The sequence below is a fragment of the Bufo bufo genome, chromosome 8, assembly GCF_905171765.1.
Source record: "Bufo bufo chromosome 8, aBufBuf1.1, whole genome shotgun sequence".
NCBI lineage: Eukaryota > Metazoa > Chordata > Amphibia > Anura > Bufonidae > Bufo > Bufo bufo.
Window position 1 is genome coordinate 93001919 of NC_053396.1, and position 16653 is coordinate 93018571.

At 44.1% G+C, this 16653-nt stretch overlaps 1 protein-coding gene across 1 annotated transcript in view; it reads right to left on the bottom strand.

The window, feature by feature from the left end:
• The window catches only part of TEX11 (testis expressed 11), a 1801876-nt gene that overhangs the window by 25866 nt on the left and 1759357 nt on the right, over nucleotides 1-16653 (bottom strand). The window contains exon 23 of the mRNA XM_040406306.1: nucleotides 3934-4054. Coding sequence (XP_040262240.1) covers nucleotides 3934-4054 — 121 coding nt within the window. The remainder of the gene's footprint in view (nucleotides 1-3933; nucleotides 4055-16653) is intronic.

The following is a 16653-nucleotide window of genomic DNA, read 5'->3' on the forward strand; positions in this document are numbered from 1 at the left end:
AGCCATTTAGCTGTGAAGCAGTATACCGTATTTTTCGCCCTATAAGACACACTCCCCCCCAAAGTGGGGGGGAAATAGCAGTACGTCTTATGGGGCGAATGCTGCTGATTTTGCTGAATTTTTAATGATACACCTGCCACGATGCCGCGCGGCGGGTGTATCAGCTGTGAGGGAGGAGGGGCTGGGGGCCGGCATCTGCTTTTATAATGACAGCGGGGCCCGTGCAGTGACTGTTTTCTACTACACGGGCCCCGCTCGCTGTATAATCGTATCTGTAATAGTTAATTATGTATATACCGGTAATCGCATAATCAGTGCCTGTATACTTACAACTACAAGCGCTCGGTAGGTAGCAGAGAGGAGGGAGGAGGCAGGCCGAGAGGACGGGCACTGGCAGCGTGAGTCACTACGTCACGCGCCTGCGCCGCCCACTTTATGAATGAAGCAGGCGGCGTGGGCGCATGACGTAGTGACTCACGCTGCCAGCGCCCGTCCTCCCGGCCTGCCTCCTCCCTCCTCTCTGCTACCGAGCGCTTGTAGTTGTAAGTAATACAGGCGCTGATTATGCGATTACCGGTATATACATAATTAACTATTACAGATACGATTATACAGTGAGCGGGGCCCGTGTAGTAGAATACAGTCACTGCACGAGCCCTGCTGTCATTATAAAAGCAGATGCGACCCCCACCCCCTGTTGTATTGAGGGTCATTCACTACAGGGACACTGTTATGGAGGGGATCTGTGGATGAAACATAGCATAAGATGCTATATATGTGTCATACACAGATCCCCATAACAGTGCCATCCAGAGACCCCAATAAGAGCCACCCACAGATCCCCCATAAGTGTCACCCACAGATCCCCCATAACAGTGCATCACCCACAGATCCCCCATAACAGTTCGCCATCCACAGATCCCCCATAACAGTGCGCCATCCACAGACCACAATTAGTTCAAAACCCACCAAAAGCACACCTATTGGTTCAAAATATTTATTTTCTTATTTTCCTCCTCAAAAACCTAGGTGCGTCTTATGGGCCAGTGCGTCTTATAGGGCGAAAAATACGGTAATATTTACTAGGCTGCAATGCAAAAGCAAGCAAACACAAAAATGCAGCAGCACCTTGGCAGCATACCTTGCAACTTTATGGATGGTCAAAAATGGACCTTTATGGTTCATTGTGTGAAAGTAAATTTTTTCCTGTCTATTTATACACTTAAAGGGTTTCTACCACCAGAAATACTGTTATGTAGCTGACTGACATTAGCGATTCGCTAATGTCAGCACTACATAACAGTATGTTTCTAACATTACAGAAATATCGTGGCAAATATGGGGGAACTGCTCAAACCCCAAACACTGTAGCGTGTTTTTCATTGGGGGAGCAGTCCCACCGCATGTGGACCGCAGCAAACGACTATCCCCAGCAAAAATTGCATACAATGGAGGATGTCGGCGCGGTCCACATGCACCACAAAAGCATCCTACACAAACCGAAGCATTGTGCGGATGAAAATATAATGATATAAATCACAGAAAAAAATGCACCAAACGGATATGTCACTGACTATACTGGCTAGTCATAAATGCAGATATTAAAAGCTGAGACTTTTGCCAATATATTCCTGTCAGGAAAATATCGGAGCCCATCATGCACCACGTCACGGTCACTCAGCATGGCAAGGGTTCCTACAACTACGCTAACTATGGTGTGAACAAGGTCTGAAGGTGATGAAATCCAGCTCACAGCCAAGCTTCCACACAACCGCAATGTGACAACTAGTGCAATGTGAACAAAGCAAGACTGTAAGCCACACCCATATCAGACTGTGTGATGGAGGTTACCAGGTACAAAGGAGTGTTTAAATGCCAGGTAAAGGCACATACACTACATATAAAACAAAACAAAATCACAGAAATATCGTGGCAAATATGGGGGAACGCCGACTTCCTCACTGCGCCTGCGCCAACTACGTTACAATGAGGAAGTCAGCACCAGGAGCGCGGCATTCACTCACTGCGCCTGCGCCGAATACAGAAGCGCACGGCGCAGGCGCGGGAATTGGCACGAGATACTGAGAAGTTTCACGTCAATCAACAGGAGCAGGGCGGGCTGGAGGGACGCGATGGGCGGCTGAAATGGTTAGTGGACGGAGCCCTCTAGGTGCTAATGACGCACACATAGCACCTAGAGGCTCATTAGCATATCTATAAAAGTGCTTTTTTAACAAAAACGGCTGCAGGGACTAATGTTAGAAACATACTGTTATGTAGTGCTGACATTAGCGAATCGCTAATGTCAGTCAGCTACATAACAGTATTTCTGGTGGTAGAAACCCTTTAATAGCTTTCTTAGCACACAATAGCGCAAAAATTATCTGAATATAGAAATTTCTAAAATCCAAATGGCATCAAATAATTAAATAATATACAAGGTGGGGTTAAATATGCAGATAGGAACCAGACAAACACTTTCTTGATCAATATTGTACAGTAAGGGTAACAATGCAAATCTATATCTAAGGGTACTTTTACACTAGCGTTTTTCTTTTCCGGCACTGAGTTACGTCATAGGGGCTCAATACGGGAAAAGAACTGATCAGTTTTTTCCCCATGCATTCTGAATGGAGAGAATTCCGTTCAGCATGCATCAGGATGACTTCAGTTCAGTCACTGAACGGCGTTTTGGATGGAGGAAATACCGTAGCATGCTGCGGTATTATCGCCGTCCAAAATTCCGGATCAGTTGCCGGAATGCTGGATCAGGCATTAATTTACATTGAAATGTATTCGTGCCGGATCCGGCATTAAAAATACCGCAATGCCGGATCTGTACTTCCGGTCTGAGCATGCGCAGACAGGTAAAAATGTGAAAAAATATATAACGGATTCGTTTCTCTGGATGATATCCGGAGAGATGGATCTGTTCTTGCAATGCATTTGTAAGACGATCCGCATCCGGATCAGTCTACAAATGCTGTCTGTTTGCATGCAGATTAAGACGGAACTGCTTGCCGGATCACTCTGCCGCAAGTGTGAAAGTAGCCTAAGACAATAAGAGAGACATTTAAAGTGTAACTGCCATTCTATTTTTTATTTTTGTAATGTATAGGGGTAGTGATACAAACCATTTTTGTAATATACTTAATTACTGAAATCATGCATTTCTATTTGAAAGAAAAGCTCTAAAGTGGCCCATTTTGAGCCTTAGCAATGCTCCTCTGTCTTCTGTTTACATAACACAGTCAATGCTGAGCAGGTCTCCACTGTTATGTAAACAGAAGACAGAAGAGCGTTGCTAAGGCTCAAATGTGCCACTTTAGAGCTATTTTTCTAATAGAAATGTACAATTTCAGTAATTAAAGTATATTACAATAAAGGTCTGTATCACTGCCCCTATAAATCACAAAAATAAAAATAGAATGGCAGTTACACTTTAAGGAGGAAAGAGGGACAGAGGGACTTGAGTCCAAAATTGCGACACCTGCGACGTCTGTGGCAGTGTTACATAAACATCTAATATTTATATTATTTTAATTTGTATTACTGTTAAATCTACTTTGATATAAATAAAGCTCCTTCCTATCTATCTTAAATTCATTTTGTCTAGGCCCCAGAGAGGCAAATAAGTCTCCTGCTGTATAGATACACTGTGTAGTGTAGGGAACTACAGCTTGCTTTGCTGTTTTCGTAGCTCCCAAAGGATTGAATGGAGAGAGCTTGCAAACATGTGTGGCCACCTCTACATTCATTCTTCATCTGAATGCTGCCTCAGAGCGGGACCCTTGTTCTGGAAATAGGTGTGGTCACTATGGTCTACATTTTTTTCATTTTTAGAACACTTTTTTTTTCAATTTAGGATAGTCATCTCAAAAGAGGATTCACTGTAATAAAGAATGCAAGTAAAAATGTAACTAATGAACTTACATAAGTGGAAATAATGGTAAGTGCCTCTTGATAATACCGCCATGCTTCCTCTTTGTCACAATTTTCTAGCTCCACAGACCTTTCAGGTAAGGTCAACTTTATTAGACTATGTAGGCATTTACTGATAGTAAAAACAAAATAGATGAGGTACTATTTCATGCAATCACAGCATAATTAAATATTAAACCAGCATAATCGGATGTGGATTGCATTCCACATTTTTGCGGACCCATAGACTTCAATGGGGCCACATCCTGATTTTCACTGACAAGTATAGGACATGTTTTAATTGTTTTTCAGAGCCGTAGAACGGAAGAAAAGGGCCCCATAAAAGTGAATACGCCTGCATCTAATCCACAAGAAAACGGATTTTGCGGACAGCATGCTGCCGTCTAAATGAGACCTAACCGGTAGGATACCAGCTCCATACATGTACGGTGCTGCAGGACGTGACTTAAGTCCCAGTGCAGTACATATATGGCACTTTGATCGGGCGGATGCAGGAGCTGTTCCTGACAGATGAGCCACTGCTGTACCGTCCGTATATGCCAGCATCAGTGAATACACCAATGCCAGCGTATTAACCCCTTGTACACCGCGGTCAGAATGTACTGTAATGCATTATAGACTAGATCAGATCCCCAAAAGTAAAAAAATAAAAAAATAAAATTTTCTTAATAAAAAAAAGCACAAGATGATCGGCAGAAAAAAAAATATGGCTTTCAGAAAATGGACACACAAAAAAATCTATTTTTTTTTCAAAAATGCTTTTATTGTGTAAAATTTAAATATATGAAAAAACTAAGTAGATATATCAGGTATCGCTGCGTCTGTAACAACCTGCTCTATAAAAATATCACCTGATCTAGCCCCTCAGGTGAATTCTGTAAAAATAAAATAAAAACTGTGCCAAAACAGCCATTTTTGGTCACCTTGCCCCAAAAACTTGTAATATTGAACGATCAAAAAATCATATGTACCCAAAAATAGTACTAAAAAAACAAAAATACAAGCTGCCAAAACAACAATTTTTTGTTACCTTGCCTCACAAAAGTTCTTATATTAAAATTAAATATAATATGAAAAATCATATATACCGCAAAGTAGTACCAATAAAACTGTCGCCTTATCCCATAGTTTCCAAAATGGGGTCACTTTTTGGGAGTTTCTACTGTAGGGGTGTATCACGGGGTCTTAAAATGTGATATGGCATATATAAGGCATATGGTTTTGTGTTGTACTCATACAGAAGTTTACGACTAGAGTTGAGCGAACCCGAACTGTAAAGTTCGGGTTCGTACCGAACTTTAGGTTTTTCGGCACCTGGACCCAAACATTTATGCAAAAGTTCGGGTTCGGTGTTCGGCGATTTTTATGGCGCTTTTTAAAAGGCTGCACAGCAGCCAATCAACAAATGTCATACTACTTGCCCCAAAAGGCCATTACAGCCATGCCTACTATTGGCATGGCTGTGATTGGCCAACTGCAGCATGTGACCCAGCCTCTATTTAAGCTGGAGTCACGTAGCGCCGCCCGTCACTCTGCTCGGATTAGTGTAGGGATAGGCTGCAGCTGCTGTGAGGGAGAGATCAGGGAGAAATCTTATGAAGAACTGCTTCTTTACCCCTGCGATCTACAGCAAATGTGTTTTGTGGGTGCAGTGCACAATTGATTTAAGCCTGCCCTGAGCCAACTACTACTGAAAACGAACTTTTTTTCCTTCAGTAAGTCAATATCAATACATAATCGGACGCCATTTTATGCAACAATAGTGCACCAGGACAGGATATCTGCATGTCTGCAAGTCCAGAAATACTGCTTTGAGACACTGGAGTTAAAAAAACCCCTTTTTTTCATATAGTGCACATCTAGGATTATCGCTGCATAAGTGACTGTGAAATTTAGGCCAGAAATACGGCTTTCTCCTACTGGGGCATACTGGGGCAAAAAATTTAAAACATCTGTTTCATATAGTGCACATCTAGGATTATAGGTGCATAAGTGAGTGTCACATTTAGGCCAGAAATACAGCTTTTTGCTTACTGGGGTTAAAAAACCCTCTGATATACTGCACATCTGGGATTAGACGTGCATAAGTGAGTGTCACATTTAGGCCAGAAATACAGCTTTTTGCTTACTGGGGTTAAAAAACCCTCTGATATACTGCACATCTGGGATTAGACATGCATAAATTACAGTGAAATTTAGGCCACAAATACGGCTTTTTGCTTACTGGGGTTAAAAAACCCTCTGATATACTGCACCTCTGGGATTAGATGTGCATAAGTTACTGTGAAATTTAGGCCACAAATACAGCTGTCATATAGAGTTAAAAAAAATTTTTTTAGTGCAATACACTACATCAGGGTTTTTATTGGCGGTTAATTATTTTTAACAGACTTAACCACTTTTTACTTTGCTTGGTGAACGCTAACTATGAGGCAAACATCTAATAAGGGACGCGGTCATGGTCGTGGTGGTGGTGTTGGTGGAGCCTCTGGTGCAGGGAGAGGACGTGGCCGTTCTGCCGCAGCTACACGTCCTACTGAACCTACTACCTCAGGTCCCAGTAGCCGCCAGAATCAACAGCGATATTTGGTCGGGCCTAATGCCGTTCTAAGGATGGTAAGGCCTAAGCAAGTACATGCGCTAGTCGATTGGGTGGCCGACAGTGGATCCAGCAGGTTCACATTATCTCCCACCCAGTCTTCTGCAGAAAGCTCACAGGTGGCGCCTGAAACCCATGCCCATCAGTCTGTCACATCACCCCCGTGCATATCGGGGAACCTGTCTGAGCCTCAAGTCATGCAGCAGTCTCTTATGCTGTTTGAAGACTCTGCTGGCAGGGTTTCCCAAGGGCATCCACCTAGCCCTTCCCTAGGGGTGGAAGACATAGAATGCACTGACGCACACCACTTATGTTTCCTGATGAGGACATGGGAATACCACCTCAGCACGTCTCTGATGATGACGAAACACAGGTGCCGACTGCTGCGTCTTTCTGCAGTGTGCAGACCGAAAAGGAGGTCAGGGAGGAAGACTGGGTGGAAGACGATGCAGGGGACGTTGAGGTCCTAGACCCCACATGGAATGAAGGTCGTGCCACTGACTTTTAGAGTTCGGAGGAAGAGGCAGTGGTGAGACCAAGCCAACAGCGTAGAAAAAGAGGGAGCAGGGTGCAAAAGCAGAGCAGCCGTCTCCAAAACAGTTTGCTTGCTACTGGCCACCGTCACCAGGGACCGAGCACACCAAAGGCAGCTTCAAGGAGTTCCCTGGCATGACACTTCTTCACACAATGTGTTGACGACAAGACCCGAGTGGTTTGCACGCTGTGCCATCAGAGCCTGAAGCGAGGCATTAACGTTCTGAACCTTAGCACAACCTGCATGATCAGGCATCTACATGCGTAAGTGAAGTAAGTACCTTCAAAACCAAAAAAGGGCTCAGGCCCCTCCTGCTCCCTCTTCTGCTGCTGCCTCGGCCTCTTCCTCCGCCTCTGGAGAAACATTGGCACCTGCCGCCCAGCAAACAGAGGATGTTCCACCAACACCACCACCTCCGTCACCAAGCATCTCCACCATGTAACACAGCTCTCCATCTCACAAACCTTGGAGAGAAAGTGTAAATTCCCACCTAGCCACCCTCGATCCCTGGCCCTGAATGCCAGCATTTCTAAACTACTGGCCTTTGAAATGCTGTCATTCAGGCTGGTGGAGACGGACAGCTTCAAACAGCTCATGTCGCTTGCTGTCCCACAGTACGTCGTTCCCAGCCGCCACTACTTCTCCAGGAGAGCCGTGCCCTCCCTGTACAACCAAGTATTGGATAAAATCAAGTGTGCACTGCGCAATGCCATCTGTGGCAAGGTGCATAACTGAATGAAGTCATCCAGATCGTCCAGGGCCTCAACTCTGGCGAGTTTGTCCTTTATTAATTCTGACAGGCCTCGCCGGAATTGGCTCCTCTGTGCCGCTGGGTTCCAGGTGGTGTCCGTGACCCAACGGCGAAACTCGGCGTTGTATTCGGCGACGGAGCGTCTCCCTTGCCGCAGACCATGTAGTCGCGCCTCAGCTGTCGCACAGCGGTTGGGGTCGTCGAAGACTTGGCTCATGGCGGTGATGAAGTTGTTTAGGTTGTCCAGGAGCTGACTGTTAGTCTCCACGTAAGGTGATGCCCATGCTAATGCTTCTTCCGTCAGGAGATTGACCATGAATAGCACCTTCTTTTTCTCGGTGGTGAAGGGGGCCGGGTACATCTGAAAATAGATGCGGCATTGGTTTAGAAACCCCCAATACTGGCGTCTGTCGCCGCCGAATCTTGATGGGAGTGGCATGCGGGTGTCTGCGGCCGCGCCGCGGACGTCCAGGTGTTGCCTTTGTAGTTCAATAATCTCCCTTTGCTGGCTTTGGACTACGCCTTGGAGCTGGGCAAATTTCTCCTGATATGTAGTACCAAATTCTTGAAGTTCGGAGACCTGCTTACGCAGAGTGGCCATTGCGGACTCCATAGTGGGCTGATTATTCTGTAACAGTCCTACAGGCTCACCTGAGTCAGAGGACCGCTTGTTGGAGGTAGGAGTGGAGCCCAGTGGCAAGGACCGCAGGCAGGTAGTAGGTGCAGGAAGTCTGGCAGAGGCGTAGTCGGTAGGCAGGAGGTGGGTCAGGGCAGGCGGCAGTAAGCGTGGACAGACAATCCGGATGGCAACGGTGGAGGCAGTTCAGTAGGTAGGGACAAGGCAGAAGAGTAGTCGGTAGGCAATTCCTGGTCAGCAGTGGACTTCCAGCAGTAGCAAGAGCAGCAGATGAGGAGCTTGATCAAGGCTCAGGAGCTCAATAATCAGCAAACTGGAGTGCAAGGGGCTGGACTTATATAGGGAAGTACCAGGTGTGGGGAATCAAGGGCAATGAGAAAGGCTTGGCAAGACTGAGGTTAACTAATAGGCTTCAGGGAGGAATGTCCAGAGAGGACGGTAGCCTAGTAAGCAGACGGTAGCCTGGAGCGTGATCGGAAGATGCGCAACTACAGGCGCACGCTGGTAGATGCGCTCCTGAGAGCATTCCCGACTGACGCCGGGGGACAAGTGGAAGCACAAGGCGAAGGCAGGGGAGGAAGAAGAGGTCGCCAACGCAGCTGTGTCACCGCCAGCACCTCAGAAGGCAGGGTTAGCATGGCCGACATGTGGAAAAGCTTTGTCACCTCGCCGCAACAACCGGCCCCAACTGCTGATATGGAGCGTGTTAGCAGGAGGCAGCATTTGAACAACATGGTGGAACAATACCTGTGCACACGCCTACACGTACTGACTGATGGTTCTGCCCCATTCAACTTCTGGGTCTCTAAATTGTCCATATGGCCAGAGCTTGCCCTGTATGCCTTGGAGGTGCTGGCCTGCCCTGCAGCCAGTGTACTCTCTGAAAGTGTATTTAGCACGGCAGGAGGAGTCATTACAGACAGACGCAACCGCCTGTCCACAGCCAACGTGGATAAGCTCACGTTCATTAAAATGAACCAGGCCTGGATCCCACAAGACTTGTCTGTACCTTGTGCAGAATAGACAGTTCTAACAGCCTCAACCATCCATCCATGTACTCAAGTGCACTTATTCCTTTTTTTTTTTTTTTTATATGTCCCAATTTTTAGGGGGATACCCCTATGTAAAAATGCAAAATAACACACATCTGTGTTGGCTATCTATTCCTCCTTCACCGCCGCTTCCACCTAGACCGCCACGTGAGCCTACACAGCCACATCCACCCATTCACCGCCTCCTCAACCTCTTCCTCCTACATCATTCCTAATTTTTATTTTTTTAAGGTCTTTTATGTTTTTTTAATTCATTTCCCTATCCACATTTGTTTGCAGGGCATTTGCCATGCTCTTAAGCACATTTTGCTGCCTTTTGCAGCCCTCTAGCTCTTTCCAGGGCTATTTTAGAGCCATTTTAGTGGCCAAAAGTTCGGGTCCCCATTGACTTCAATGGGGTTCGGGGTCAAGTTCGGGTCAAGTTCAGGTCCCGAACCCGAACTTTTTTTTCAAGTTTGGCCGAACCTGCCAAACCCGAACATCCAGGTGTCCGCTCAACTCTATTTACGACCACATATGGGGTGTTTCTGTAAATTGCAGAATCAGGGTAAGAAATTTTGAGTTTTGCTTGGCTGTTGACACTTGCTCTGTTAAAGGAAAAATGGATTAAAATGGAAATTTACTTTACTTTACATTTTAAAACTTCACCTCCATTTTCCTTCAATTCTTGAGGAACACCTAAAGGGTTGAGAGTTTCGTCAAATCAGTTATGAATAACTTGAGGGGTGTAGTTTCTGAAATAGGGTCATTTATGGGTGGTTTTATACTAGGTAAGCCCCACAAAGTAAGTTCAGAAGGTCCTCAAGTGGGTTTTGGAAATTTTCTTAAAATTTTTAAGAATTGCTTCAAAAATTCTAAGCCTATTAACATCCTAAAAAAATAAAATGTAATTTACAAAGTTATGTCAACATAAAGTAAACATATGGGAAATATAAAGTAATAACTACTTTATGAGGTATCACTATTTGCCTTAAAAGCAAGGAATTTCAAACTTCAAATATTGTTAATTTTTCCAACTTTTCAGTAAATTTTGAATTTTTTCTTAAGTAAAAGTAAAACATATTGATTAAAATTTATCACTAATATGAAGTACAATGTGTCACGAGGAAATATTCACAGAATGGCTTAGGTAAGTAAAAAGATTCCAGAGTTATTACTATGGAAAGTGGCACGTCAGATTTTCAAAAATCGGCCTAGGATTAAGACCTCATGCACACTGCAGTTGCTCGGCCGTTCCGTGCATTGAGGACTGCAATTTGCAGTCCCCAATACACGAGCACTATCCGTGCGGCTGTCACGGCGGATCCAGACCCATTCAACTTGAATGGGTCTGTGATTCGTCCGCACCGCGAAAAATAGAAGTTGGGTTTTTTTTGGCGGTGCAGAGGCATGGAATCCCCCATGAAAGCACTATGGAGTGCTTCAGTGGGGTTCCTCTCCGTGCCTCACCATTGCAAAAAAAATAGAACTTGTGTTTGTGGGACCCAATACGGACAATGGCCATGTGCATAAGGCCTAAGAGAGGTTGTCCGAGTTCGGAGCTGAACCTGGACATAAGCCCCCTGTGACAAACTCCCCTCTTTTGAGGTTGCCACGAGTGCTTTGAAAGGACTACTTGCCAGCCTCTTACCATGCGATTATGGTCCCATGTTGTATGCACCGGTTTTGTGCAGAAAACCCATCAGTACAGCCAGGCCAAAGGGACTTGTACTAACTTTTGAATTCCTGGTCTAATTCGTGTCATTTTGGGATGTGTTAAATGTCTATGTGTATTGTAAAGGGTGGGACATTGTATGTTTGAGTAAGGGATGTCTGTTCCATTGTCTCTCTGTGTGTATTGGCGATTGTCCCCTGTCCTGGAGACAACCGAGTTGTAATTCGATTGTCTCTCAGGACAGAGGGCAATGTGTATTCTCCTGCCTGTGTTGATTATGTTAACCATGGTGTCTATGTGGGTTGTAACCTTTGTGTTATGGGTTAATGTATGTTTGTTGTGGGTGTCTCCCTTGCATGGGAGCAGGGGATAAAAGCAATTGTATTTTTTCAATGAAAAGCCTTCCAGTAAAGTATTTCTAGCATTCAGCTTGGGCTAATGTATAGACTTATTTGGTGATACCGGCGATACCAGCGATACTAGCGATAATAGCGATTTATTGCTCTGTGGATTACTTGGCTGTGCTATTTCAAGGGGAGAAGGGAATACTAGACGGTGACACGGATGATACCGTCACAACTGGTGGCAAGCAGCGGGATTTTCCCTTCTTTTTCACTGCACAGAGGATTCAAGGAAGGCACTAGTGTATGGTGCTGTCACAGCCAGACAGCTGAGAAGCTCTGACAGGAGCCTTTCAGATCCTCCTCCTTGAATTTCTTTGTTTTGGTTGAGTTCCTCATCTCGTTAGTCTATCTCAGCTGTCATGCAGTTGGACTGATTGCTGCCCTTTAAGTTCCTCCCCAGAATGCAGTACGTGGATATGCGGCTTATACAACTTCCTGGAGTGTGTGTGCATGCTGTTCCTAGTTCTCAGTCCACAGTCCCCAGTCGTCTGCAAGATAAGTGCTGTTTATGTATTTATGATTTTCTGTTTTCTGGATCCAGGTGACCCTGACTCCCTCCGTGTCTGTGTAGGGAGCCGGTGGTCGTATCCCCTCACTATTGTAGGGTCTTCAGGTGTAAGATAGTCGAGGTACGTGGATATGCGCCCATCCACCTTTGGGGTGGTCGCATAGGCTGAGCAATAAGGGAGAGCGGCAGGTCTCATGCAGGGGTCTCCCTTTTGTTCCTTAGTTGTGGATCCAGTGAGTCTTTGTTTATATTGTATTGTCTTGTTTCCTGTACACCATCCGTGACATTATAAGCCGCCAAAACCGTCTCAAGCATGGATCCGGTTTCACTTTTGGCTGAACGCCTCCAGGGTCTTTCATTGGAGGTAGCTGATCTCCGTAGGATTTTTTCTCAGTTTCAAGTGACCGGTTCAGCTTGCGTTCATGGAGTTTGTGTTGAGCCTAAGATCTCGCTCCCGGATACGTTCTCTGGGGGTAGTGAGAATTTTGTGCGTTTTAAAGAGGCTTGCAAACTCCATTTTCGCCTTCTTCCCCATTCCTCTGGTGATGAAGAACGGAGGGTGGGGATCATTGTATCGCTGCTCAGGGGTAACGCTAAGTCTTGGGCCTTTTCGCTACCGGAGGGGGCACGGCCCCTCCGCTCAGTGGATGAATTCTTTTTAGCCCTGGGTCAGATATATGATGATCCGGATTGTATTGCTCTGGCTGAGTCTAAACTACGTTTGTTATGCCAGGGTAAACAATCCGCAGAGATATACTGCTCAGAATTTCGGAGATGGGCAACTGATACTGGTTGGAATGATGCTGCACTCCGAAGTCAATTTTGCCAGGGTCTTTCAGAGGGATTGAAAGATGCATTTGCCTTTCATGAGAGGCCAATCTCCCTGGACTCAGGCCGTTCGTATTGACAGGCGTCTTAGTGAGAGAGGAGAGATCTCTCCTTCCTGTCATACTCAGTCCCGGGACAGTGCAGCGGTCTCATTCTGTGCGCAGGGGTCTCAGTCACTGTCAGCCCCTTCTGAGCAGGAACCCATGCAGCTGGGGTTGATTGCCTCAGACAATAGAAGATTCAGCCCGCATGGGAGGGTTTGTTTTTGTTGTGGAGGTATAAATCATTTGGCAAATGTTTGTCCCTCTAGGAGATTCAGGCAGTTTTCTGGGAGTAATAAAGAGACAAAAAGGAAAAAATCTTTTAAAAATGTTCCGTCTGTTACTATTGGCAGGGTTGAGGCGGAAATTGAAGGTTTTCCGTTTGCTTGTAGTTCCCGTTTTGTCCTACCTGCTAGGGTGGCGCTAGAGAGCAAGAGCATTTTTTGTGAGATTTTTGTGGATAGTGGAGCAGCTGTCAATCGCATTGATAATCAATTTGCAATAACTCATGGTTTCCAGGTATGCACTTTGGGAAAGGATATTCCTGTTTTTTCTATTGATTCCGCTCCACTTTCTCAGAAATCATTAAAGGGCATAGTTCACAATATCCGTTTAATTGTGAGTGATGCTCATGTTGAGGATGTGTCATGTTTCGTCCTTAGCGGTTTGCCTACTCCTCTAGTGTTGGGACTACCCTGGCTCACTAAACATAACCCCACCATTGATTGGCAAGCGAGGCAAATAAATGGTTGGAGTGACTTTTGCAGAGAGAATTGCCTCATAACATCTGTTTCTGAGGTTTCTACTAAGACTGTACCACCTTTCCTCTCTGGATTTTCGGATGTCTTCTCTGAGAGTGGAGTTCAGGATTTGCCTCCGCACAGGGAGTATGATTGCCCTATTAATCTCATCCCAGGCGCCAAGCTGCCTAAATCTCGTTTATACAATCTCTCCCAACCTGAGAGGGTCGCTATGCGTGCTTATATCTCTGAGAGTCTGAGAAAAGGACACATACGACCTTCGAAGTCACCTGTTGCCGCTGGCTTTTTCTTTGTTAAGAAAAAAGATGGTTCTTTAAGACCTTGTCTGGATTTCAGGGAGCTGAACAGTATCACTATTCGTGATCCTTATCCGCTTCCTCTGATCCCGGACCTGTTTAACCAGGTTGTTGGGGCTAAAGTCTTTTCCAAATTAGACCTAAGAGGGGCATACAACCTGGTCAGGGTCAGAGAAGGAGATGAATGGAAGACGGCTTTCAATACCCCTGAGGGCCATTTTGAGAATTTGGTTATGCCTTTTGGTTTGATGAATGCCCCTGCCGTTTTTCAGCATTTCGTGAACAGCATTTTTATCATTTAATGGGAAAATTTGTATTAGTGTATTTGGATGACATTTTGATTTTTTCTCCTGATTTCAAGACTCATAAGGAACACTTACGTCAGGTCTTGCTCATTCTGCGGGAGAATAAATTATACGCAAAACTGGAAAAATGTGTGTTTGCAGTTCCAGAAATTCAATTTCTGGGGTTTCTTCTCTCCGCTTCTGGTTTTCGCATGGACCCCGAGAAGGTCCGCGCTGTGCTTGAGTGGGAGCTTCCTGAGAATCAGAAGGCGCTGATGCGTTTTTTGGGCTTTGCCAATTATTACAGGAAATTTATTTTGAATTATTCCTCTGTTGTTAAACCACTCACTGATATGACCAGAAAGGGGGTAGATTTTTCTTCCTGGTCGGTAGAGGCGCGTAAGGCCTTTTCTAATATCAAGGAGAGTTTTTTTTTTTTTTTTGAACAATAATTTTCTATTAGCATTTCCATAAAAAATAGGTTACAAATGAATGGATTCAATTACATGTACAGGATTGTATCACAGCAGAAAATAAGGCACTTGTGAAAACTTCTAATAGAAAAGGTAATTACACTGCACACGACAGATAAACTGGTACCAATAACAGGAAAGGTCAATATAGGTACATAGATACTGGGATAAATACTAGTATGCAAGTAACAGACTAGAGAGCAAGGAGATCATAATCTAATAGCTGCATTAGGAGGAATGTTGCATTTATTATCATTTAGCCACACTTCCCAATTCTTTAGAAAAACAGTTTTCGAGTTCCTAGCTGAAGCCCATAGACCCTCAAATAAGCAGTTGTTATCAAGTGTTCTAAAAATTCTCTTGATATTAGGGAGTATACCAGATTTCCAGCAGGCAGCAATTTTCAAACGTGTAACAAAAATTAAGTGGCTGGCAATTACTCTAAAGTGGCATGGAAGGTCTATAAGACCTACAGATAGTAAAGCCATCTTAGGAGAGGGGTCAATAGGATAACATGCTAGAGAAGATAAGAACTCAAAAATTGAGATCCATAGACATTTTACTGTTCGGCACTCCCACCACATGTGAAGATATGTTCCAGAATCATGACCACACCTCCAGCAAGCTGGGGAGACCTCAGGAAAGATTCTATTTAGATAAACAGGGGTTCTATACCATCTATATAATAATTTTCTTGCTCCTTCTAAATGATCAGAGCATTTAGAGAGTTTAGAAACAGAGGTAAAAACTTCGTTCCACTCTGAGTCTGTGAGATCTGAACCCAGCTCAGCATTCCACATGTCTAGGATATGCTGTAAGGGATTTGTATTTGATTCCTTTAGTAGATGATAACCTTTAGTAATACCTTTATCTAATCTATGTGTCATTTGAATCCACTCCGATAGAGAGTGATTGTGTGAAATATAGTGAAAGATTCTTGGGGATTGAAGTAGGTGCCTTATTCTTGGATACTTATAGAAATCTGTATTGGGTATGTTAAACTCTTTGTGTAGATAAGCAAAATCAACAAAAACATCATTTTTCTTTAGTTGCCCGATATTAGTAATACCCAAGGAAATCCAATTATTAATCCTTAGGTCTGGTATGGCTAATTCACAAATTTCTAAAGGCAGGGAAAAAACTGAAGTGGTAACTAACTTTTCTATTCTAGCAATGGAGTACCAGATGTTGTGTATTGCTTTCAGGGTTGAGAGTGAAGAGATATTTTAATGCCAAAGACCGCTGTAGCAGAGAGGTGTAAATTTATATCATGGGAACCCATTATATTTTTTTCGAGTAAAACCCATTTTTTTGAAGTGTCATTTTTGATCAGGTATCTCATTTGATCAAGTATAGAAGAGGCATAATAATGTTTAATAGAGGGGACATTAAGGCCACCTGTTTTAAGTGATTTGTTAAGGATAAGTCCTTTCACTCTGGGTTTAAATTTCCCCCAAATGTGTCGGTTGATTAAAGCTTGTAGTTTTGTTATATATCCGTTGGGAATAGCAATTGGAATATTACGGAACATATAAATGATTTTGGGTAGAATCACCATTTTGATTGCAGCTATTCTTCCTAACCATGAGAGCGAGTCCATTCTTAGGTTGTTTAAAGAGTCATTGATTTTATTATATAGTGGCCAAAAATTGACTTTAAATAGTTTGCTAGTAGGGAAGGCGAGTTGTATACCCAGATATGTCAATGATTCATCAGCCCAGGGGTATTTATACAAGTTGGAAATTGACCGCTTGGTGGATCGGGATAAACCCAGGTCAAGAATTTGGGACTTATTGATATTAACTTTATAAAAGGAAGCTTTGCCAAAATTAGAAATAATATTATTAATAGCATTTAATGCAGTAGTTGGGTTTGACGTTAAAATTAA